General features: G+C 42.1%; 1 protein-coding gene across 1 annotated transcript; it reads right to left on the minus strand.

The window, feature by feature from the left end:
- Positions 1-663: 663 nt before the first annotated feature.
- Positions 664-12,073, minus strand: adss2 (adenylosuccinate synthase 2). The gene is made up of 13 exons (XM_072436795.1): positions 11,820-12,073; positions 8,529-8,631; positions 6,142-6,210; positions 6,014-6,064; positions 5,861-5,927; positions 3,857-3,964; positions 3,683-3,764; positions 3,493-3,619; positions 2,360-2,514; positions 1,787-1,911; positions 1,573-1,670; positions 1,297-1,446; positions 664-1,214 (listed from the first exon to the last, which is right to left on the minus strand). The coding sequence occupies exons 1-13, from the start codon at positions 11,991-11,993 to the stop codon at positions 1,162-1,164; spliced, it is 1,362 nt and encodes a 453-aa protein (XP_072292896.1). The 5' UTR covers positions 11,994-12,073; the 3' UTR covers positions 664-1,161.
- Between the last annotated feature and the right edge of the window lie 1,645 nt (positions 12,074-13,718).

Raw genomic sequence — 13,718 nt, forward strand, 5'->3', positions numbered from 1 at the left:
TTTGGTGGAGTCAGTTGTATGTTTTTGTCAGGAGGGATTCATAGACACACTGTTACGTGCGTAACTCTGGGTCTAGATCTGGTGGTACTTTAAAATACAAATACTATCCTGGTGTGAAGAGTTAGAAGAGTAGATGAGCACCAATCTTACTTATAATAGATGATACTGCAAGTATGTCTAAGAAAGAGAATATGTTTAAAACAGCCTTTTATTGTTTTTTTAAATGGACAGAACATCCCCAAAAACCCCAAAAGAAAGTGTTTTGTAATGGAGTCAAAACATGTTTTCCATTCTGAAGAAAGTTGTAAAATTGTAGCAAAAATAATTAAATTATGTTCAGTACAATAATAGCTGAAAATAGTGTTCATGTACATTTATGAAACCAGTTTTAACTGATATTTTTTTCTGTAAGATAACTGAATATAATATATTTTACAGTGTTGCATTTAAATACACACAGTATGATTTTATACAAAAAGGTATTAGTGATGCGCACAACGAGTTATCTCAGTGCAAAAATTAAAACCAACAACCACCATTAAAATAAAGCTACAATAAAATATATTTTTGGTTGAATTACAAGGCAAGAACTCCGACTTCCCCAAAAGACAGAACATTGACACAAATATTTTAAAATAAAGTCCCCTTTTTCAGAGTGTAATGTGCCCTCGGTAGAAGAAAACAAACTCAAAAGAACTGGAGCTTAAATAAATACAGATTTAGTAGTTAAACATTTTCTGCCAAGTTTACAGAGAAATATTTTGACATCGTAAATTGCTTTTATGTTAAAAACGTCTGATAAAAGCACAGATTTGTCAACTATAAATATGAACAAAATGTCAGAATATTTTAAAAACAATTTTCAACAGACTGGCACAGCGTTTTCATAACAGCATAGATCAACAGAATACATCATAAAGAGACAGTTCCTTTAGGGCAGTGCCCCATGTCTGCATGACATTACTGAAAAGTGTTCATTTTCTCATATTTCTCATCTTACATAACCATAAAGGGACTCTGCCTGGGACCGTCGGGACAGTCTGGTTACAGTGCTGAAGCACTAGAGGCCGACTGAACAGTCTGTGTCGGACACTGGAGACAGGTAGTTTGGCTGTGTGAAGACCCAGGGGCACAAACTGCGGTGAACTGGCTCCTCGGTGTCTAAAAGAGCTGGATCATGGACTCTCGGGACTTGCCCACTCCAATCCATTTAACTGGCAAACACAAACAATAGGAAGGTGTGTAAAAGTATGGACATAACAGAACAACATGCTTAAGTGTGTGAAAGTGAAGTACCAGGCACTCCCAATTGCTCCTTGATATAATAGACATATTTCTGGGCGTTTTCTGGCAGATCGTCAAAGTTTCTCGCAGCCGATGTGTCGCTGTTCCAGCCGGGCAGCGTCTCATACTGCACCTCCACACGCTGTAGCACCTCCTGATTGGCTGAGCACAGAAACACAAATGTCTACATTGTGATTGACAGATCATCATAGTCTAAGGTGCTCTTGAAACTGGATACATTACTTTTTTTTAAATGGAAGACTCTTTACATGCAAGTGTAAGACTAACCTGGGAAGTGAGGTATGGGCTTGTCGTCCAGTTTGTAAAGTACACCCACTTTGATGTCTGGTAGAAGGTCCAAAATGTCCAGTTTTGTCAGAGCTATTCTGAAAGTGAAGAATAATATATACACCTATAAATGCCTGTCTGATTCTCAACAACATGAGGTGTGTCACAGACTGCTTTTGTAACACGATAAAGTGGCAAGATGGTAGAAACGTACGCTGTGAAGCCATTGATCATGTGAGCATATTTAACAAGCACAAGATCCAGCCAACCACATCGTCTCTTTCTGCCAGTGGTCACGCCCACTTCCTTTCCTCTTGTCTGAAGCAGTTCACCAATTTCCTAACACATACAGCATATATCAAGTATTTAAAAAGGTGCAGTGTTATTTTTAGTGGAGGGTCTGCCAACTGCTCGTCTCCATGGAGATATTTTCCTTTGCATAAAATGTTCCACACACAGTACGGCATTAAAATGACGCCAACAGACCAAGTCCGATCTGTGCAGATACAACCCCAATCACAGTAAGAATGTATATTTCTGAGATACATAAATACAGGCAATTAGATTAATTAATTAATTCATTCATTAATTGATTAATGCCCGACTTTGAAAATTCCAGGCAAAGAAAAAACTAAGTGGCGGACCCTCTACCAGAAGAGCACCTTCAAACGAAAGTGATAAGATGGAACATTATTAATGTCACATTGGAGAATGCACCGCTTATGTCCCATTCGTGTTGAATAAAAGTGTAAAGAACCTTGAACATGACAGAAACGGCAGCACTCACGTTGCTCTGCTCTGTGGGGAACGCGCCGATGCCCACTCTGGTGGTGTAGGCTTTCACCACTCCATACACCTCCCCGACGTTCTGGGGAGGCATCCCGAGGCCGGTGCAGACTCCGCCCACAGTACAGTTGGAGGAGGTCACAAATGGATATGTACCTGCAAGCATGAAGAATTAGGTTAGGTTATCTAAAGCAAGTCCCTGGACCTTCAAATAACTATGCAGCCCACACAGGACCTCAGCAGCTTCACTAAACTCATACTTTAAATCATAATTTCAACACGTAAATGTGTAAAAAAATATTTCAAATCGTTTATTGAATTATTAAACCAAATTTAATTAAATTATGTAATTTTAATGTAACAATTCATAAAATACAGGGTCATTATTTATCAAATAAATAAATCTAGAGATCATTTTGCGACCTACAGCTCATACACTGCGCCCCTCTGGGGCGTCCTGACCCCCATGTTGAGAACCAATGATTAGAGACTCATTATTTAGTGCGCGGACTGGTATGCGCATATCATGAGAACAAGTTTACATATATTTACACATTGAGTGGAAAGACTTGGTTAGGCTGCTGAGGTCTTTACTAGCTAAATATTTCTACTATGTAAACATTGCAAATCATAATAAAATAATTGCTCTTTAGATAAATAATTTAGAGTTTCCCTTGAATTGAATTCGGCTCCAAACTGGTTTTCCTTCAGAATGAAAGGTCACTGGGCGGATTAATACTAATGCAAATACCAGAGTGACACATTAAACTAGACTTCTTTCAACAAGCTTTGACTGGCATAGTGAGCGGATTACCACCATATGCAGAAGGTGAAATAGTACCATCCCTGTATTGTTCTAAATGGACAGGCAGGGTTTGGGTATAACATTTCACATTAGACCATTTTTCATTGAAACAAAACTGAACTTTGATGACTATAAACAAGTCACTCTTTCACCTGACAGTACAAGGATAAGCAAAAATACTGCTGAAGCATGAAAAGTAGTGTCCGTGGTGTTTATTGTGAAGGTGCACATTGAACATTTAATCATTGTTACACTTACTGTCAATGAGTCCTGAAGGACTCAACGCATACATGATAATTGAATTCATACATTGGTCAAGATGTACTGACCAAAGTCAATGTCGAGCAGTGCTGCATTGGCGCCCTCCACCAGGATGTTTTTGGGAGAACCATGAAGAGCCTCATACATGAAGTGGACGCCATCCCTCACCATGGGCCTGATGCGCGTCATGCAGTCCTACACACAAAGATGCCTCAAGTTACTATGTTAAATGACTATGCTGTTTATAGTGACACTTACCTTTAGTTTAGCCAGCTCCCCTTCAATGTCCACCTCTAGAGTGGGGTACATGTCTTGGTACTGCTTGGCCAATGCTTTATACCTGCAAAGATTCAACAGAAAAGATAATTTAACGATATACCAAAGACGGTAGGTCAATAAAAATGCATTTAACCCTGTACAAACTGAGCAGACCTTTGAGAGAACTGATCAAAGTCATAGAGAAGATCGCAGATTCTCAGGCCGCTGCGGGCTGCTTTTGCCGAATACACCGGACCGATGCCCTTCTTTGTGGTCCCCAGGCTGGTCAGATGGGCAAATAGGAAACACGGGATGTTAAAAAAAGGTGTATTATGTATTGAACTATTATAAACATAGATCATTAGTTCAGATTTTGTTCGTCGTAAACTACAACATTGATCTAAAACGGTGTATTAGAAACAGCCTGGTCCATCGACTTCCTGTTCAAAACTACCGCCTCTTCATAGTATATAGTCGTATGGAACATTCAGGCAACGCATCTCCATGGAGACAGAAGCAGGTGATGATGGTGATGAACCAGAAAGGTTTCTTAGTGCATATTAAACATTGTGGATATTTATTCATTCACTCATTGTTCCCCAAACTAAACTTGGCCTGACCTTAGTCTAATAATGGGCGACATGGCGGGTGACACAGAGGGCGACGCGGAGGGCGACACGGAGGGTGACACGGGGGGCGACACGGAGGGTGACACGGGGGGTGACACGGGGGGCGACACGGAGGGCGACACGGAGGGTGACACGGGGGGTGACACGGGGGGCGACACGGGGGGCGACACGGAGGGCGACACGGAGGGCGACACGGAGGGTGACACGGCGGACACGGAGGGCGACACGGGGGGCGACACGGGGGGCGACACGGGGGGCGACACGGGGGGCGACACGGGGGGCGACACGGGGGGCGATACTGGCAGTGTGCTGAAAGCTTTTAAAAACTGTCACATCACCAGATTACAGGGCTCGGGTGAAACACACGAGCACTTCCACTCACTCGAACTGTAGCTGCCAAACTAAAGTCAGCTACAATCCCAAATGCTCCGCAGGCTCAGATTAACATTCCCCACATACGACACATGGTTCACTGACAAATACTTAGGGATTCCCTGTGACAAATGCTCTATTGAAACTATGACGACTTAAATGCTTAACTCTCTTGTAAATAGTAGTAGTAGTAAGTCGTAGTAGTAAGTAGTAGTAAGTAGTAGTAGTAGTAAGTAGTAAGAGCAGTAGTAGTAAGTAGTAAGAGCAGTAGTAGTAAGCAGTAATAGTAGTAGTAGTAGTAAGCAGTAATAGTAGTAGTAGTAATAGTAATAGTAGTAAGTAGTAGTAGTAAGTAGTAATAGCAGTAGTAGTAAGCAGTAATAGTAGTAGTAGTAAGTAGTAATAGCAGTAGTAGTAAGCAGTAATAGTAGTAGTAGTAAGCAGTAATAGTAGTAGTAGTAAGTAGTAATAGTAGTAGTAGTAAGTAGTAATAGTAATAGTAGTAGTAGTAAGTAGTGATAGTAATAGTAGTAGTAGTAAGTAGTAATAGTAGTAGTAATAGTAGTAAGTAGTCATAGTAGTAGTAGTAAGCAGTAATAGTAGTAGTAGTAAGTAGTAATAGCAGTAGTAGTTAGTAATAGTAGTAGTAGTAAGTAGTCATAGTAGTAGTAATAGTAAGTAGTAATAGTAATAGTAGTAGTAATAGTAGTAGTAGTAATAGTAGTAGTAAGTAGTAAGTAGTAGTAGTAAGTAGTAAGTAGTAGTAGTAAGTAGTAAGTAGTAGTAGTAAGTAGTAGTAGTAGTAGTAAGAAGTAGTAGTAGGTAGTAGTAGTAAGAAGTAGTAGTAGGTAGTAGTAGTAGGTAGTAGTGGTAGTAGTGGTACTAGTAGTAGTAGTGGTACTAGTACTAGTAGTAGTAGTAGTAGTAGTAGTAGTAGTAGTAGTAGTAGTAGTAGTAGTAGTAGTAGTAGTAGTAGTAGTAGTAGTAGTAGTAGTAGTAGTTGTTTTCTGGTTTAAGAAAAAAAGGAACTTTAGATAATTTTGTGGGATTTTTTTTCATGCAAATCTGTGGCTGTCATGTTTTTTTTTTGGGAAAAAGAACAAAAGGCCAGATCCAGGATGTTGAAGCCCGTAAACTAATGGCATGAGCCCGATCGATGGACGGAGTGCTCTCTTACTTCTTGCCCGCTTGCTCTTGTCTCTGCTGTTCCTGAACGCCATCGACCGCCTGGTGGAAGTCGAACACTGGAGGAGGGAGAGAGGGACACACAGCTCACTCAAACATTCACATCATTTATAAACAGGGCATTTCCAAGGTCGGACACGCTTACCGATGTGTGCTCTATCCGAGATGACAAGTCTTTCCTCCCAGCCTTTAAGACCTGCACACAATCAGCCCGGGTGGTTAACGGGTGAAAAGTGGTGCTGTTGAGTAAAGAACACTAAACAAAAAAATCACCTTTTCCTTTGCTCTCATTCTTCTGAGCTTCTTCGAACAGACCAGGAAGATGAATTACGACTCCATTACCTGATATGAGACAAACCAGAAAGAGCTTTTCTTTAATCTTGTGCAAACCCCTGTCAAAAACAATACATCCAGTCTACAAACGTTGGGAGTATTTTCAAGCGCTTGAGTGGTTATGGCAGTAAATAAATAACACTTGGCAACACTTGGTACTGTAAACACTCGAAACAGGTCTAACACTGTAATATTTCCAGAAGCAGGCTTAAACTCACACTGCTAATGAGAAGAACATGGGTTCAGTTCTCTTGTGCTGTAGTAAATGTGGGACTGTAGTTGACAGAACGGGAGCAGAGCAGTTTCCTGTGTGGCTCTAGAGTCGGGTTTGCAGAGAACTCAAACAGCTGGACACAATTTTACTTTGAAAACTAATTAATTTGTATTCTAGAATAAGGATGATGTGTAGAACCAGTGTAGGTCAAAAGGAAAAGGTTTGATAGAACTATCATTTGCTTTAAGTTTAGCTATAGGTCGCTATAGGCCATAATACAATTATTATTTATTAGAGTGAAATCAGCCTGATCTGATCACATACTCAGAGCACTTTTCTTCTTCTTTAAACCTCTCAGACTAAAGTTATTTGAAGTAAACATGTCTAAAATGATTGTATAGGAGGAAAACTCGTCAAATAATGTCTGAAACAAAAGTTGCGACTTGTGAGTGAATTAAAAGTGTCTCTTTTGTCATTTCTGGGTCTTTTGACTCAGAATAAAGACTGGATTACAGTTTACAGACTGTTCTGTTAGAATATAGCAGCAGCCTCGTCCTCGGAGCTGTTGTTTTCTTCCCATTTCTGCAAGGGAGGGCATTTCATTCTTTCCTTATTGAAGCGTAATATTGGCATCTTGAATTATTCTTACTCAGTGATGTGAATATTGGCCGATACCAATACATGGCCGATATATCGTAGCATCCCTAATGAAAACACTAAACCAAAAATGGCTTTATTGAAACTGACAAAACGGTTTACTAACACACACTGCATTAAAGGTGGTATGGACGATTTTTTTCAGCAAATTTTTTATCATTTTTCCTCGTGGCGTGGATAAATCATTTGTCCTGCCATGTATCAATCATAAAACGCACCTATCGCTCGCCTGCAGCCGCGTGCGGTTCGTCCCCACGTTTCCGCGTGCCTAAGTGCATGGATCTATCATAATATAGTTCCCTCATTGTACGGGGCAAAATGAAGACGGAGAAAGACAGTTCGAGCTGACGCAGAAGTGGACAGAAATCTACGGGAGACGAGAGATGCGATGCGATCCGTTGCGCTAATAAACAAACGCACGTGTGTGTTGTATCAGTCCGCACGGGGGAGTGCGCATGCGCACTTCCACCTGCGTTCTCAAATCGCCGAAAAATCGTCCATACCGCCTTTAAGTCACTGAACCATTATCAGCATGTCACTGTGTTTAAATACTGTAATATAAAAATGAAGCAGGTTTAGATTTCAGAACAGACAGTGGCATCATTTCAGCCTCCGTTGGTTTGTGTGTCATTTATTGCAGGTGTTGAATCAAGCTGCTTGTTAATGAGCTGCTGTTAACAGTCAGTTAATGTGCACGTCCATAAAACTTTTCATTGCATCTCTAATATATGTTAATGTTGCCCTGTCACATTTGGACACTTGGGGTTTGATCCCATTAATCTGGGACAATGGGCACACAACCACCTTTCTGTTAGTTTGATGGCATCGGTTTGTAATAATTAAGAAAAGCACTGCAGCCTTTTCATCCCTCGTTTGTGCAAGTAACAGTGGCTTTTATCTGAATTACTCTGAGATATGACCCTTAACGTGATGGTGGTCTGACAATTGCAGTATGGACTTTCGTTCGTTAGTCTAATCTATACGTGATACATGTGCTGAAATATAATTACTATAAAATGTTTGACATTGAGAGTACAGTCCATTAGCTAATGAAGTCGCTGCAGACGAGTGGCTGGTGTATCTGCAGCTCTGGTGTATCTGCAGCTCTGGTGTATCTGCAGCTCTGGTGTATCTGCAGCTCTGGTGTATCTGCAGCTCTGGTGTATCTGCAGCTCTGGTGTATCTGCAGCTCTGGTGTATCTGCAGTGTGGCTCTGGTGTATCTGCAGTGTGGCTCTGGTGTATCTGCAGTGTGGCTCTGGTGTATCTGCAGTGTGGCTCTGGTGTATCTGCAGTGTGGCTCTGGTGTATCTGCAGTGTGGCTCTGGTGTATCTGCAGTGTGGCGCCGAGTCATGGCCATCAAACAAACAGAAACCAATGCAGAACGCATCAGATAAAAGAGAACAGAACTATATCGCACAAATATGATGTTAGATTCTCGCTTTGTAACACACACCAATAAATGCAGTGGCCTTGGGGTTGATGATGCCGCTGGGGAGGAGGTGAAAGTCGTACTCTACTGAGCCCACCACGACTGTGTGCCCTGCATTGTTTCCACCCTGGAGAGAAGACACGAGGCGGAGTTAAGGATTAAACACTGTGTACATGTACAACAGAGCAGAGAAAGTTACTGGAGAAACTGAGCAGCAATGATCATTAACACATCTTTTTTATAGTCAACAAACAAGAATCTGATTTCCAAGTTCCAAAGTCCAGATACACATTAAAACAAATAATTAGCTTCATTGCTTGGTGAAAATGTGCCCCTACATACAGTATGAGTGTTGTTTGCATGGTGTATGTCATTATCCACCTAATTATTATTTTGCTGATCTTTTCTGCACCTCGTCAGTGGACATAAGCAGAATAGAATGCGCTGAGACAAAAGAGAAGATCAAATCTCTAAAATGAAACTAGTCAGTCGGGTTTGATTTGGTATTATTTGACCGGTTTTACAAAACAAAAATAAAAATCAGACATCAGCACAAGCCGGTGGTCCAATCTGCAACTGGAAAAGTGTTCATTTTGGGGCTATTATCACCACACTGGATCATTTGCATTACTCCAAGTGTAATCATAAATAATACAGTGTAGTGTATTGTGTTCTGATTTGCATTAGCCTGAGAACTTGGAAGTGACATGCTAAAGGGCGACAGCGAGGCAGTAGATGAAGGCCATGTGCTTGACCATGTGGGGTTATTCCTGGCTACAGCAGTCCCCTGAAGGTGGAGCAGGGAGGCACATGGGGGACCATGTCCTTTTAAGAACAGTACCCTCAACTATGGGCAACTGAATGAGTACATTGTTAGTATATAGTATTAGCATTGTTACGCAGTAAAAGCCTTACTATTATACACTTAAGAAACATGGTCCACACATTGTGCTGGTCTTTTCGGGCAAATACAGAGTACATGAATGGACTTGTTGAGGAGATAGTTTTGTCCGACTCTCGCACAATGCAGATCGACTGTTTCCACAGAAACGGTTGATCCGTGTTTGTGTTGTGAACGTTTACTCTACGGAAACCTGCACGGACATGTTACTCTGCAAAAAAATAGATTCCTAAAAACATTTTTTAAACTGCCCCAGTCTCTATATTACCAATTTGACTTCAGTGCATCCCAGTGTTGCCAAATCTGCTGTTTTTCCATGGAATTAGGAGACTTTTGAAGAACTACATCTGTATAATTTTTATAATTATTGTCATTAAAGCCATTCTATTTGTGCGTGAGAAAGAGGAGGGGCAAAGTATAAGAGCATAGAAGAAAAGGTGTCTGTAAGTTTATTATATTATTAGAGTATCTGTTGGTGTATGTTTATGAACAAACAGTATATGCAGTAAATCTTCAGTTTTTAAGAGTATAGAGTATAAAACTAATTTCATGTTGGTTGTCGGCCACAACTGCAAAACAAATCCAATATCTAACATCTTTAGACATTTTAGTCAGGTGGCTGTAGTTGCATTTTTATATATATTTGAAGTGTGAGCATCATTTTCATCTTTTTTATGGCCACAAGCATGTGCAGACATTGATATCCCACACGAGTGAAAAGTGAAGAGCTTGGGTTGCTCTCCAGGGATGGGTCAAGCCTTTGCCTTTGCTTTACAACCCACTAGAACCCCATGAAGACCTCAGGTATGTTCAGTCAAAGTGCTGGCAGTGCTGCTTTATAAAAAGATCAACACTATGTGCACAGCAAACAGGCCCATTAACAAGACGCAGAGTCAGTTATGTACTGTATGCTCAGGGTTATAACATTTAGGCCTGGAAAGGGCCTCAAACTGTCATCTACACCAAGACCTCAGATGTCAACAGTTTACAAGAATGTAAAACAACTGCACTGTTCAAAGTTTTCTTCATATTCTTTATATGTCTTCAAGTGTTGAAAGGACCCCAAAACAACACTGGCTTACTAATGCTTGTCCAATGCAGCATCTCTGACCACAGGAAAAACTGGAACAGAGTCTAGCAATATCAGTTTGCCCTCAGGCTGTGTCGTCACACCCAGTTCAAACAGGTTTAGTGTGCATGAGAAAAACAACGTACACATTAACTTATTATATTTAGTATTAACCATGTTATAACAGTCAATTACTGTCAGGAACTTACTCAAAGTTGTGATTGTGCGAAGAAAATGTCTTGTTTTTGTACTTTGTGATTATTCAATAACTCATACAAAGGATTAAAAGGGTAGCCATTTTCAAACAGTGACTATGAAGAGGTGGAGCTCTGCGTTTTTTAAAAAGAAGTCAATGAACTCATATAAGCCACTTTAGATCAATATTGTGGTTTACAATGAACAAAACCTAGCAAAGTCTACAGACGTTATAGTTTATTACTAAGTGCATGGGGGAAAAACATATTACGTCTTCTTTAAGTAACAAACTTTCAGGTTTACATGACATAAGGGAAGTACTCAGGAAAGTGCTAAATGCTAGTTATTCAGCTGCGGAAAGCCCAGCCAGCCCTTGTGACTGGGCTAAGGGAACTTCCTCTATAAAGTGGCCAAGAAAGTATTTTGGAAACACAATGGCCACATGACCTCGTCGCTGTTGATTTAATGAGTCAACACTGTGTCAAGACTGAGCCATTAAAGTCAACTAAATATTAGTAAGTGAAGTGGGTCATGTGAGCCTGACACAGTGTGATAATCTTTGTTATCAATGTCAATGTGCCAGACATGATAAGGGATATATATACATGATAAGGACAACTCACTTAGTTATGTGAGTTTGTTACAGTGGGTTTCAAGCCTGGTCAAATGGCTTGGTCTGAGGCAGCAGATCTGAACAGCCTACTTCACCAGGAATGTCCTCTTGGACGGGGGCCATAGGCTGCAGATGGTGAGGCCCTTTAGCCCATTGTAGAGATAAAGTAGAGCTGTGCAATAGTTCACACTCAGGGATCTCATTGGTCATATAGCTGTAAATGTAGTGAGGATCGTAGAGCCCTTGTGACTGCTCTTGACACTTTGAGGGCTGATCATAAATGCATTAGCAGAAGTGGTCTCTTCACTTGTGTCATGTGCACACGACAGGGGGCTTTAAGGTGTCGGAGTCTGAGCAGCTACAGAGCTAGCAGCCACTCAAGGTGACTTTAGCAGAACACCAGGGATGAGTCCAAACTGTTGTGGAGCTAACGATGTGGCCTTAGCTTCACACTCAAACTGAAAGGATCACACGAGTGCGGATGGCGCCTGGAGCCGCCTCTCCACCTGTGGCTAGTCCAGAAGCCGCTTCACCCACCTGACATCTGCACACCATGTCCGCGTCCTGAGCCAGCAGGTCCACCACTTTGCCCTTCCCTTCGTCTCCCCATTGAGCCCCCAGGACCACGGTCACTCTGTTGCCGATTGCAGGCCTGGGTCCCCGCTTAGCAGGGCTGTCACTGTCCGCCTCTTGAATCCCGCTTTCCGACATGATCCGGTCCTGTCTGTGGAGTCTGAGCGCTCTCTCGCACCGCGCCACTGCGCCAAAGACATGAGCAAGACGAACGTGGGCTCACACACGGCACATGCGCACACGCGTCCGTCCTCACGCGGGTTTATGAGATACAGCCAATGTTTATGACACGTGTTTGGCACGTGGGCCTGTCCGTAAGATGACTCTCATTCAGTGTGGCTAAAGACATAACGGCAACCTTATTAAGGCAAGAGAGATGAGATAACATCTGAAGAAGAGTGACTCATCTTGAACACACACGATCTCTGCAGACACTCCCACTGTTTTGGGGCGTGTCACTGAGTAGAGTGGGCCGACCCCGATCCTAGGTATGCAGACTTGTACTCGTGTACTCGTGTACTTCTGGTACAGACCTGTGGGTTGTTGTTGTTGTTGTTGTTGTTGTTGTTTTATGGCAGTTTGCGTCTAAGTGTTGCAGTACCGCCAGACTTTATTCTTTCGACTTCATCTTTCAGAGTGTCCTTCTTTGATGTTCGGTGCTTCCACCGTACAGCTTTATTCTTTAGGCTTCATTCTTTAGGCTTTGATATTTCCACTGATGTCGCTGCTTGGTAGCCGTGGATATACGAGACTGGACGAGGACAGGAGACCGTTTTATGGCGGTTGGTATCCAAGCGTATCCAAGAGTTACATTACCACCAGACTTTATTCTTTAGACCCCTTGTTGTTGTTGTTGTTGTTGTTGTTGTTGTTGTTGTTGTTTTATGGCGGTTGGCATCCAATTGTTGCATTACCGCCAGACTTTATTCCTCATACTCTGTCGTAGTCCGTAAAAGAACTCCTTCCATTGCTTTGGTGTTACAAAGCCCATGAGGTCATGATATGTCTTTGTGACTAGAATAGTTGTTGTTTCAGAGACCAACCGGCTTTATTCCAGGGAGACTCTTCTTCATCTTCCTCTCCTTCTTTGACGTTCGGTGCTTCCACCGTACAGCTTTATTCTTTAGGCTTCATTCTATAGGCTTTAATATGTCCACTGATGTCGCTGCTTGGTAGCCGTGCGTCTACGAGACTGGGCGAGGACAGGAGACCACCCCCACCCCCATCTCGTCACTCTGATCACTCTGACTCCCCACAAGCAGACCCCCATCACTCCGACTCCCATTTAGCGCCTTTAGCCTGTTTTCTATATCTGCCCAATCAAGCTCCTTTGTTCCAAGGAATCTCCCTGCAGCTTTAGCAATGATCCTGATCCTTTCAGTTCTGCTTTGAGTCTGAGCAGCACAGTTTACAACATCCACCATAAAGAGTACAAAATCCTCTCTATCCACAACCAGGGTATTCTCATTAATTCTGGAACCTGCACACTTGGGACCTCCACTTTTGAAACCTTCACACTTCTTGGGAGCCACGCTGGCCTTTCTCATTTCGCCCTGGCTGGGAGCAGCGCTGGCTCCTCTCTCTGTATTTACTCTAAACTCGTTACTTGAAACTTTCTTGACTGCATCTGCATAGGATATACCTTGAGAGACCTTTATTTTATGCACCTCAGCAGCTCTTTTGCTAAACCTGCATCCCCGTAGGCAGAGCTATGTTCTTCCCCACAGTTACAGCACTTCAGTTTTGCTCCCACGTCACACTTCCCATACTCGTGATCTCCTGCACATTTACCACATCTTTGCCTCCCTCTACAGACCGCTGCAATATGCCCAAAGCGCTGGCACTTAAAGCAACGCAGGGGCG

This window comes from Eucyclogobius newberryi, unplaced genomic scaffold (assembly GCF_026437365.1).
Source record: "Eucyclogobius newberryi isolate DKJ021-1_F unplaced genomic scaffold, fEucNew1.0.hap1 SCAF_8, whole genome shotgun sequence".
Classification (NCBI taxonomy): domain Eukaryota; kingdom Metazoa; phylum Chordata; class Actinopteri; order Gobiiformes; family Gobiidae; genus Eucyclogobius; species Eucyclogobius newberryi.

Bases quoted from the DNA above. Each gene is read 5' to 3' on its own strand.
- adss2 (XM_072436795.1), bottom strand. From the start codon at position 11,993: ATGTCGGAAAGCGGGATTCAAGAGGCGGACAGTGACAGCCCTGCTAAG. The intron at 3,965-5,860 runs GTAAGAGAGCAC...CCATCTGACCAG, and splicing joins CAAGAGCAAGCGGGCAAGAA to CCTGGGGACCACAAAGAAGG. The intron at 1,671-1,786 runs GTACGTTTCTAC...CTTCACTTTCAG, and splicing joins ATGATCAATGGCTTCACAGC to AATAGCTCTGACAAAACTGG.